The sequence below is a fragment of the Cotesia glomerata genome, unplaced genomic scaffold (assembly GCF_020080835.1).
Source record: "Cotesia glomerata isolate CgM1 unplaced genomic scaffold, MPM_Cglom_v2.3 scaffold_11, whole genome shotgun sequence".
Classification (NCBI taxonomy): domain Eukaryota; kingdom Metazoa; phylum Arthropoda; class Insecta; order Hymenoptera; family Braconidae; genus Cotesia; species Cotesia glomerata.
The window spans coordinates 481833-494133 of NW_025401443.1; the positions used below are offsets into that span (position 1 = coordinate 481833).

General features: G+C 32.2%; 2 protein-coding genes across 2 annotated transcripts; both read left to right on the plus strand.

Moving 5' to 3' along the window:
• The first annotated feature begins 5671 nt into the window (after positions 1 to 5671).
• On the plus strand, positions 5672 to 6820 carry LOC123273584. The gene is made up of 2 exons (XM_044741024.1): positions 5672 to 6263; positions 6339 to 6820. Exons 1-2 carry the CDS (start codon positions 5951 to 5953, stop codon positions 6818 to 6820), a joined length of 795 nt encoding a protein of 264 aa, XP_044596959.1. The 5' UTR covers positions 5672 to 5950.
• Positions 6821 to 6870: 50 nt separating this feature from the next.
• LOC123273624 lies at positions 6871 to 8495 on the plus strand. Its single transcript, XM_044741057.1, has 2 exons — positions 6871 to 7181; positions 7251 to 8495. Exons 1-2 carry the CDS (start codon positions 6932 to 6934, stop codon positions 8336 to 8338), a joined length of 1338 nt encoding a protein of 445 aa, XP_044596992.1. The 5' UTR covers positions 6871 to 6931; the 3' UTR covers positions 8339 to 8495.
• The last annotated feature ends 3806 nt before the right edge of the window (positions 8496 to 12301 follow it).

The following is a 12301-nucleotide window of genomic DNA, read 5'->3' on the forward strand; positions in this document are numbered from 1 at the left end:
CCATTCCGTCACCTAATAAGACCTACCGAGTAATAAACACCACCGTCCATCTTACGGTAAAGAGCCATAATTTATAGCTAAATTTGTCATTAAAGACAAATTTGGGAACTGGGGAAATAAAGGATAAAGGGGGGAGGAGGGTGCACAGCACACCAACGTGCAAATACTGCCCGGATAAAATAGACGACACCGAACACATATTATTCGAGTGTGCTCGATGGAAGGACTACAGAAGAAGCACCGAAGAGATCATAGGCACCAGGCTCTCCCCCTCAAGCCTGGTGACCTATATGATCAAACAAGAGGAAAACTGGTCAGCTGTTGCAGTTTATGCATAGCACCTCCTGAAAGACAAATTCGCAGAAAGGGACCAGCAGCCAGGAGTAGGCGTCGTGAGACGCAGCACGACTGGATTGAAGTAATGCTAACGCGGTTCCAATCCAGTCCTCCCCGTACCATCTAGGGGAGAGGGGAAGAGGAATGTTTTTTTTAGTGGGTAAAAACTTCCACACTACCGACTATCGATATCTGCCGGAAGATGGGCGGCAGAGTTAACGATACCGGTGTCTTTTGAAGATCTTTTTTCGTACCTCTTTACAAAAAAAAAAAAAAAAAAAAAAAAAAAAAACACACACACACACACACACACACGGATGACACGCAAAATCGTAAAGCGTTCCACATTTTTTCTTGATGCTATCAAATTGGTTGTTGATATAGCCAAGGATGCAATCGCCGGAACGAGATGGAAGGGTGGAAAGAAGAAATACTGCTTGGTGGCTGCTTTGGACATCAAGAATGCCTTCAACTCCGCTAACTGGGACTGCGTTATGCGGGCTCTAGAAGAAAAAAACATACCAGGATACCTTCGCAGAATAGTAGCGAGCTACTTCACGAACAGGCTCCTGAAATATGACTCGACGAATGGTACGGAAGTGTACGAAATCTCCGGAGGAGTGCCACAGGGATCAGTCTTAGGTCCTCTGCTATGGAACATCATGTATGATGGCCTCCTGAGAATAACATTGCCTACGGGAGTCAAACTTGTAGCATATGCGGATGACGTAGCTGTCGTGATTGTCGCAAAGCACCTCGAAGAGATAGAAATGGCATTTGATATTACATTCAGATGAGTCAATTTGTGGATGGACATGATGAACTTGCAACTAGCCAAGCATAAAACTGAGGCAGTGCTCATCACCAGCAGAAAAACGGTAGAAACCATCAAGTTGAGAGTCGGAGAACAAGAAATCACATCACAACCATTTATCCGTTATCTGGGAGTGATGCTGGATGCACGACTCAACTTCAAGCAGCAGGTGGAACATGTCAGTGCCAAAGCGTCAGTAGTGAGGGCTAGTCTCGCACGGCTGATGCCTAACATCGGAGGCCCAATGCAGAGCAGGAGGCTACTATTGTCATCAGTAGTCACATCAGTGCTCACTGACGGAATATCCATTTGGGCTGATGCACTGAAAACCCATGAATCATGGAGAAAAGCTGGACCAATATACCGACTGAGTGCTCTACGAGTAGCTAGTGCTTTCCCCACTATATCAGAAGAAGCAGTATGCGTCATTGCTGGAACCCTACCTCTTAGAGTTCTAGCAGAGGAAAGACGGGCCCTTTACCAACGAAAAATATCAACTGCACTGAGCCCTGAAGAACTTAGAATTGAAGAACGGCAGAAGAGCATAGGCCGATGGTAACTAAAATGGGATGCTGCAGAGAAGGGTAGGTGGACGCACCGTCTCATACCTCGGATCGACATTTGGCTTAACCGGAATCACGGTGAGGTCAATTACTATCTTACGCAGATGTTGTCGGGACAAGGGTGTTTTCAAGAGTGTCTACACCGCTTTAAGCACGATGACTCTTCGGAGTGCCCGTCCTGCCCAGGAGCTGCTGAAGACGCGGAGCACGTCTTCTTTGTATGTCCTCGTTTTGATCGACAGCGTGAAGAACTGGAGAGGATCTTGAACCAGAGAATGCAACCAGATTCACTAGTGGAAGCAGATGTTGTCATCAGAAGCTGCCTGGAACGCTACCAACACGTTTGCAACAGAAGTCCTTAAAGACTTGCGTTCCACCGAAAGAAGAAGAGGAAATAGCAGAAGATAGAAGGAAGGTAGTTAACACCTTAGCCACCAGAACGAAGAGCAGTAGCTAGATCCTCCCTTCACGAAGTAATGCCTGACGGCAGTTTCCATGAGGGATTAGAGGAAAGAAGGAAAAGGGGTTTAGGGTTTAGTGGGTAGGGGCGTTAGTGTCGAGTTTTAGTATGACGCTGCGTCGAGTCGCCACATATCCAGGCCAAACAACTACGCCTAGAATCCGTAAAAAGGATTACCCCCCCTAAGGAAAAAAAAAAAAAAAAAAAAAACACACACACACACACATACAGACACACGCATACAGACACACACATACAGACACCATCACGGGAATAGTCAGGGAAGCTTCATAGGACCTCAATACGTCGAGATCTGATGAAAACTCGATTTTCGAAAAACGGTGCAAAAACAATAACTTCCCGACTTTTGAAAATTTTCAATTTTCTTAGCGGGAAGTTAAACTAGAAATATCCCTGATAGATAAAGAATAACTAGACCACTGTCTTTACAATATAAAATTGGAATATCTACATACATAAAAATAAAGTGAACGTGTACTATCTAGTGAAATCTATCATTGAAAAGCTTTCTTACCTCTCAATATCGTTATCCCATCCTGAGGTAATTTTAGAGGTTTTTCAACATCATCCTTAATGTCTTTACTCCTTCGCGATGTATTACCAGTCACCGTACTTTTAATTAAAGTATCAGTTCCAAAAATGTATACCGTCATTGTATTTATGAACATTGTGGCTCTACGAGACTCCATTGCAGTTTTATCCATCTCTTTTTCCATCCAGTGGTCAAGGCCAATGTAAATTTTTTTGTGGTCATCGCTTTCACTGCCAATTCGTGTAAAATCATTTTCTATCTCTTTAGAATCACCAATATATTTTTTTGAATCAAACTCCTTCATAAAATCTATAAAATGAAAATATAGTAATATTAAAAACTACTTGCTGGTGAAAACCCGCTTCACTGCGTTTTTTACTGTATATGATTTTATTTTAGATCCTTTTTTGTGTATCGCGTAACAAATGCCAAAAGGAAGTATACGACTTTTTTTTTGTCAATTACTTTAAAAATACATTGCGAGTTTAAAACTGAAAACTTAATTTCTTAAGCTAAAAGAGTTTATATCTCAAAGTAGATGCGCTTTTTCGTTTAAGAACTTGAAAAATTTGTCATTCAAAAATTCTTTATTAAAAAAAAAAAAAAAAATGATTTCATATGTTAAATGTCAATAATAGATTATATTAAATAGGATTTAAAGGATTAAAAAGTATTCCAAATCATTAAAAATCAAATCATTTTAAATACTATTTGATCATTTTGTTTTATCAGAAATATCAAAAAAATCTACATTACCCATTATTTTTTTCTGACCCTCAATAACTTCCGTTTGAAATAGTTGGTTTAAATTTTTCACTTCATTTTAATCTCTGCTTTATATTGTTTTATCTTCTGCTTTTGTCTTTCTACACGGGAAAAAATTTCTGGGAAAATTTACGATACAACTATTGTAAAGCTGGACTATACTTTTATTACTATTAATTGTCAAATATTTTAGAAGAAAAAATACTATTTATTCATGAAAAATTACGATATTACTATTGTAAAAAGTAAGAGATGAAAATTTTCAGTGCTGCCTCTGTATCTTTCCAATAGAACTATAGCAAATTTTACAATAGTTGAATTGGAATGTTTCTCAATTAGTGTGAGTGATGGCCGTGACAGCGCTAGACTCCGAGTTTATGTAAATGTTAAATCGTATGAGTCTTAGTTTAGCTCGGATAGCGTAGAGGGAGAGTCTCTGGCTGCCAACACAGGGTTCTGGGTTCGATTCCCAGATAACACTAAAATGTCGGTTTCTTTTTTCGATTACTGTACAGGTACCAATTAGTCCAACCTTCTATCTCTCTCCCTCCCTAATATTTCTTTTAAAAAAACCAACTGTGAATTTTTACAATAGTTAAATTGTAAAGTTCACAAACACATATTGTATAATTTGCTCTATAGTATCCGACTTTTTAAGACTCTTGCTAGTCTTATTTGTTGGATAAAATTTACAATAGTAGATCGTAAAAATTACTAAATGAGAAGTATAGTCCACCGTTACTATTTTATTTAGTAAAAATTACAATAGTAAAATAGTAAAAACTCCTTCAATTTTCTTTCCGTGTATAATAACACGCAGTTTATTCTTCTCTTTCAAATGCGTCTTGATTGTCTCTACATTTGTTGCAGGTGGTAGCTAGATATTTCAATATTACTATAATAAATTGATACTAAAAAAAATTGCTTATAATATGGTGGAAAAAAAGCAGTCAATAATCATAAAAAAAAACAAGCAGAAAAATAAATAAAAATAGAGTAATTATCTCTAAATATTTCAAGTTGAAGTTTTAAGAGGATGCATGATGTAAATAATATGAAAAGTATTAAATGTTCAACCAAATTAAGCGTGATATAATTATATTCCAATTATTAGTGATGCTGTATACTTTGGTAGCCTGAGCCATCTATAATTTGCTCTGATCAATTCTTTTATTAGCCAATTAGCTAATCTAATTTACGGGGTTTAATTTTTGAAACCAGACAATCCGTTAAATCACTTTAGCAACCAACCGATTAATTTTGAACGTCTAATTTATTGCGGCTATCTGCTAAATAGTAAATTTAATTGTTACCATTTATAAGTCACGAAATATTATTGAATTATATATTATTTTCGTATTTTAATTAATAATACAATTTTCCTTTGATCGTAATAATTTCCATCGTTTAATATATTCATTCAAATTTTTTTTTAATTGATAACTAATATCTATAAAATTTCTGACTGTATTAATTGTCTGCTTCAAAAAGAAATAAACGTTTTAAAAATAATACGAGTGAATAGTTCACGAAGTGTCCGATTTATAATGGTATAGTCGATGTATATTATTTTTGAGATGTTTATATAATATATATATATATATATATATCTATATATATATATGGGGTATTCCATGCCAAATCGACCACTTTTGACCCCGACCCTTTTCGATTTGGCCGAAAGTTTTCCATCCTTTTCTACCCTATAAAAACGGTTCTCAGAATTTTTGAATTTTTTACCTAACTCCAAAAAAGTTATGAATTTTTCAAAAAAATGGCTTTTTTATTTTCAAATAGCCATAACTTTTTCAAAACTAAACATTTAGGTACCTTTTTTTTTAAAAAATTTTTGTTTTTAGATGTACTTTCCGATAAAAAATATTAAAAATTTTTGTAAGTCAATACATATGGAATTTTTCAGTTTTTTGACAAAAATCAATGATTTTTCGAAGTTCGACATTTTTTTTTTTAATTTTTTTTTTCTAAAATAATTTTTAATCAATTCCACAGTTATCTCTGTAGAACCCAGATTGGGCCGATTTCTCTTTCTATTTTTTTTATTCAATTGAAAAAAAATTGTTAAATTTTCAAAAATGGAAAAAAAATTTTTTTTCATAAATTTTATTTATATAATGAGATAAATACAATTCAACGATTTCACGGCATTATATTTACAATTTAGAGGCTTCATCGATGACTGTAATTAGTAAGATTCAAATTTTAATATATCAATTAGATCGATAAACTAGGGATAACAATTATCGACTTACCTATAGCCAGTAAACTAGATGCTATAAGCTAGTATGTTTTGATTAAAAGTGCGGCTTTTTCATTTTGAGATCTAAAACATAACCTATAAATCTTTTGTGCAATCTAGTGTTTTATAAAAGATTGTCATTACATTTGTTATATAAATAAATAATTTCTCTAGTTTATAAGCGCTTTTTTAATTTGTCTTTATGGCGTCAAAAAAGGTATTTGATCGGTGTTGTAATCCTTTTGAGTTGGAATCTCATTTTAAAAAAATTGGTTTACGTCCGGCGACTGATATTATGAAAGTAACGTTAGGATTAGATGATAATTATTTATTATGCAGTTCATGTCGGAAAAAAGCTTCAGAGTTAGTGAAGCAACAAACAAATGCTCGTAATGATCCTAGTGCTGATGTAAGTGACCGTGAAGACAACTATAGTGACAATAATGACAACAATGATCAGGCTGATAATGATAGTAATACAACTGCCACGGATCTCCCATTATCCTTATCATTCCGTAAGGTTTTTTAATTATTTATACGTTACTTGAATACATTTCTAGTAGCTATATGTTTCACTATTATTTTTTAAGGTTCCATGTCATTTGATAGCGAACCCAAAGCATCACAATCAAGCTCAGGATCCCAAGTTAGCGCTGCAACTCAATTACCCGTAATAAACCATGTATTAGAATTGTTAAATCAATCACCGATTCCATCGAAGAAATTGAATGATAATCAATTTTTGAACAATAAAATAAATCGGGTATCCGACAGCTTGAAAAAAGTTTTGCTTTCTTCTTCAGATGAAGAATCGATTGATGACGATGGTGAAAATTTTCGCTCTCTAATTAAAATGTTGTATGATAAATTCAACGATAAAGAAACTGATAAGTCTTTGAAAATACAAATTTTAACATTATTACCTGTAAAATGGAGTGAGAGACGTATTTGTGAAACTATGAATACATCAAGACATTTGTCAAGAGTAGCAAAAAATTTGGTTGAAGAAACGGGTTTACTTTCTACACCTGAATCGAAATTAGGTATGGGTAGCGTAAAATCGATGTTTTAAATACACTTGAAAACTAAATTACTCAACATTTTTGTATAGGGAGTGACAATTACTGATCAGGTAAAATTAAAAGTTGAAAATTTTTACAACGATGATGAGTATAGTGCTCAAATGCCCGGTATGAAAGACTTTGTATCAATTCGAAGTGATGATGGTAATCGGATACACGTCCAAAAAAGACTTATCCTGTCTAACTTAAAAGAATTATACCAATGTTTCTGTGAAATAAATCCTGCTGAGAGAATTGGATTTTCAAAATTCGCTTCTTTGCGACCAAAACATTGTGTGTTAGCAGGGGCAAGTGGAACACACACCATCTGCGTGTGTACGATTCATCAAAACGTGAAGTTAATGATGCTTGGTAATTATCAAATTAATTAATAATTATAAATGCGTGAATTTTAAGTTTACTAAATTACTGTTATTTTAGGTGCAAATATTTATTCTTTGACAAGGAACACAGAAAAGCCCATTAAACACTACAGCGATTACTTGAGCATGATTATATGTGAAAATCCATCTTTTCAGTGTTATTTAGGTGGATGTAAAAACTGTCCTGGGGTCGATGAGTTGAGTAAAATTTTACTAAAATGTTTTGAGGACCGGGAAATCGAGAATATTACATATAAATATTGGATATCAAAACCGAGAAGTAGTTTAGAAACTATTATTAAGCCTATAGAAGAATTTGTGGAAAAATTTTGTAGTGAGTTAGAAATTCTTCTACCTCATTCGTTCATTGCTAAGGAGCAAGCCCAATTCTTGAAGACATTGAAAGAAACATTGAAACCAAACGAATACGTTATTATTTGTGATTTTGCAGAAAATTATGCCTTCGTAGTACAAAATGCGGCAGCTGGTTTTCACTGGAATAATAATCAGGCAACAGTTTTTCCAGTCGTTATTTATTATAAAGTAAATAACAAACTTGAACACAAAAGTTTAGTAATTATCTCAGATTCTAACAAACATGATGCCGTTGCTGTTCATGTTTTCATCGAAATAATAACTGATTACGTGAAAAGTCTTCCTGAACGTTGTAACAAGATTTATTATTTTTCTGATGGAGCTCCTCAACAATTTAAAAACTTTAAAAACTTTGTAAATTTATATTACCACGAAGATGATTTTGATATTCCTGCTGAATGGCATTTTTTTGCGACTGCCCATGGGAAGGGTCCGTGTGATGGAATCAGTGGTATTCTCAAACGACTTGCAGCGAGAGCAAGTCTCCAACTCGCGGTAGACAAACAAATAACGACACCAGAAGAACTTTTTGAATGGGCTTCTGCACCGGATAACTTGCCGAATATTATAGTGAAGTTTTCCCCAGAAGAAGATTATGACACAGCAGTAAATGATTTAAATGATCGATTTTTGAAAACGAAACCGATTACAGGAACTCAACAACTACATTGTATAATTCCGGACAAAAATGGTTGTTTACTAGTTAAAAACTTTTCGAATTCGAATGAACACAGAATTTGTAAAATATTTAAACGACAGAGAGAAAAGTAATTAATTTTAGCTGCATCAATTATTGATCTTACTAATTACAGTCATCGATGAAGCCTCTAAATTGTGAATGTAATGCCGTAAAATCGTTGAATTGTATTTATCTCATTATATAAATAAAATTTATGAAAAAAAATTTTTTTTCCATTTTTGAAAATTTAACAATTTTTTTTCAATTGAATAAAAAAAAATAGAAAGAGAAATCGGCCCAATCTGGGTTCTACAGGGATAACTGTGGAATTGATTAAAGTTTATTTTAGAAAAAAAAAATTAAAAAAAAAAATGTCGAACTTCGAAAAATCATTGATTTTTGTCAAAAAACTGAAAAATTCCATATGTATTGACTTACCAAAATTTTATAATATTTTTTATCGGAAAGTACATCTAAAAACAAAAATTTAAAAAAAAAAAAGGTACCTAAATGTTTAGTTTTGAAAAAGTTATGGCTATTTGAAAATAAAAAAGCCATTTTTTTGAAAAATTCATAACTTTTTTGGAGTTAGGTAAAAAAATTCAGAAAAATTCTGAGAACCGTTTTTTATAGGGTAGAAAAGGATGGAAAACTTTCGGCCAAATCGAAAAGGGTCGGGGTCAAAAGTGGTCGATTTGGCATGGAATACCCTATATAATATATATATATTAGAATCTAATGCTAAATTAATTGGAATAAAGTTTGAATTATATTTTGCAAATTTCTAAAACTGTGGAAAACTTATAATCAGTGGTTAATTAAATTATTATAATAGTATACGTTACTATAATAATTTTGACGTAATAATTTATAGAACATCAAAGTGAATGTAAAACCTGTTAACCAGTTCCCAAGTTAATCGGTCGTTTCAGTAAATTAAACAACTACCCGGTTACAAAGTTTAACGGACTTATTTAGATAGTTATAACGGATTTATTTAGATCAGCTTGCTGACTGATTAACTAACTATCTAGATTAAGCTTAATTGCCTGTTTATGCTAAAAAATATCACAGCACTTCTTATTAGTTTTATCATTTTTACTATGCGATTGATTTAAATTAGCATATCTCTGAAATTCTCCGAAAAATTTCTAATTTAATCAAGCACATAACTTCGATATAGCTGTTAAATTAATTAATAATTCATTGTAATAAAGGGGTAAAGCTTCCAAAATTACCATCAATAATGTTATTGATAAAAAAAAAATGTCAAAGTTAAACAAATTTTATCCGGTTGTGTTTGACGCATGCTTGTTGAAAAATATTATCGAAACGTATTTTTATTCTGTTAATTTATATAGAGCAATTTTATATGTTTTTAATTTGACAAGATTGCGATCGAGAAATTAATAAAAAATAAAAAAAAAAAATTAGCATTCAGGTAATTTTTAAATGAATTAAACAAATGATTCCAGAACACCAAAACACCCGCATAGCAAAATTATTGTAAAATATATATATATACAGAGTGTCCCAGAAGTAATGGATGCCATTGTAGCATCTGATAAATAAAATAATTCTCAGACGAAAAGTCCTTAGCCATTTTGTAATCAGACGCATAGATAATTAATTATTAATTAAAATAACGTCCTTTTATGCGTTAGAGAGAGAGCACTAGTGTCAAGTTAAGTGCGTTCCAACGAAGACGCTTGCACGTGTGAATGTCTAAGTAAATATGTGTGACTACGTTAGCGGTGAATCGAAAAATGGCTAAGGACTTTTCGCCTCAGAATTATTTTTTTCATCAGATGCTACAATGGCGTCCGTGACTTTTGAGACACCCTATATATATATATATATATATATATATATATATATATATATATATTTAACGGCATTTTTCTCAGTAGACTCTCTATTTTTAAGAAAAGAATAGTTATTTGGTCTAAACTTATTTTTAACTTAGCTGACAGCCTCTAACTAACGAACTGTTTCAGTTAAATTTTAGCTATTTGTAAAACACTATTATATGTACAGTGTTTTAAGTTAAGGGCCGACCAGCTTCTAATATCTTCTATTGGGGTTTACTTTAATAGAATCTACGCAATTTTTCCTTGATTGTTTCTGTTAAGTAAAGTTATAGCCATCCAAAACCTATCGAATTGTAAAAAATTGCTATTTTCAGATAGCTAGAACTTTTTTCTCCGAGCTTCGATTTACTTCAAATTTTCAGGAAAGTTGCTTTATTATATCCTAAAAAAGTCCTGAAAATTCGAAGTATGCTATCGAGTTTGTATTCGAGTTATAAATTTTTTAATATCGTCAAAATTACGTTTTAAAAAATAATTTTTGTCGATAATTTCTTATATGTCTATCAAATTATTGATTTGTTAACAAGTAAAATTTGCACATAGATAAAACTTCTGTTAGATATTTCTTTCTTGAAAGTGCTCTAATTGTTTTCAAATCGTTTGAATGTTTATTAAAGGTGGCGCTTGAACCATTTTTGTTGGCGTGAATGAGATATTTACTTCGTGGCGTGACTGAGGTATTTACGTTAACATATGTTCATGTAAACAATGTAAACACCTGTATATCTTCCTACAGTATTAAGTAGATGTTATTTGATTAATTTGAAGTATTGATAGTATCAAAAATTTAAATAATGGAAAAGTATTATATCGGTTTATCTACTGATTTAGAATGTCCTTTGGAGACATACTCTGATAAAAACGTTCTACATAATCTAAGTGAATAAAGCGAAGAAAATATTTTACTTTTAAAGTTGAGATTACAACACGAACAATTTTATGAACAAATTTCAGATGGGAAAATTTGTCATTACCACAAGCTCCGATTTTTAGATTACTTTTCATCGTATAAATATAAATGTTGTGATCCTTTAAATAAACATAAAAAAAAACTTAACTAATTTCCTCAGTATAATCAGATTAGAGACATGTGAAAATTTTAATAATATTTTATCAGAAGTACTTTCAATGAATTTAATTCTTGGAGATAAATGGTGTCGAAACTGTGAAGCATCAATAAATCAAATAGTCGAACCATATTTAGATAAATCAGAACCTATGGAAATTGGAGATGTCCATGAAGATCAGAATATTGCAAGAGGTGACAGTGCTAATTTATCACGAGGCAATTCATTATTTGAAAGTTTCACCTCACAACCATGTTCATCTGGATCTTATTATCAATCTAATTCGCAAACTGTTAATTCAATTAACAGTATATTGAGAGAATCGAATATTGATCCTATAAATAAATTTAAATTATCTACGGAGCGCTTGCAAAAAAAAAGCATAAGAAGTTTTGCTAGAAGTTTTAGATAAACTCATCCAAAAAATAAATAACGCCTATGATTTAAATATTTCTAGTTTTAGTAGTCAAATAACACACAATTTGATAGAAGATAGTAACACGTTCAAAGACATTATATTATCTCTGCAAAATCAATTTCAGCAAGTAAAAACTGTTTCTGAAAAGATTCAAGTATTAACAGTTTTACCACTATCTTGGCAATTTAAACAAGTTCAACAATACTTTAATTGTTCTGATTACATGTTTAGAGAATTCAAAAAGTCCAAAGTACAAAACGGTACGTACAGTATAATTTCATGTATATATTAGTTCTTCATTAAGTAGTATGATAATGAAATTTTATTTGAATACATACGATCAATTCTATAAAAATTTATCGGTTCTACATCTTTTTTTATTTTTTATCAAAATACTAATTTTAATTTTTATTCCAGGATTATAAACAATGAGGAAGAGAAAAAAGTTTTGGAAAGTTACAGATGATATGAGAGAAATCATAAAAAATTATTATTTAGACGAAAAAAATTGTTATATTTGTCCCGGTATAAAGCAATACAAAAAAAAGTGGAAGTGGTTCCGATTCAGGAGAATTGGTGCAAAAAAAATGTTATTGTATACGCTTAGAGATTTATACAGCAATTTTATTGAGGATCATTCAGAATACGATAGTTTATCAAAATTTTCTGTCTCTGCCTCATTGAAACCAGAAGAATGTG

Bases quoted from the DNA above. Each gene is read 5' to 3' on its own strand.
- LOC123273584 (XM_044741024.1), top strand. From the start codon at position 5,951: ATGGCGTCAAAAAAGGTATTTGATCGGTGTTGTAATCCTTTTGAGTTG. The intron at 6,264-6,338 runs GTAAGGTTTTTT...TTATTTTTTAAG, and splicing joins CCCATTATCCTTATCATTCC to GTTCCATGTCATTTGATAGC.
- LOC123273624 (XM_044741057.1), top strand. From the start codon at position 6,932: ATGCCCGGTATGAAAGACTTTGTATCAATTCGAAGTGATGATGGTAAT. The intron at 7,182-7,250 runs GTAATTATCAAA...CTGTTATTTTAG, and splicing joins CGTGAAGTTAATGATGCTTG to GTGCAAATATTTATTCTTTG.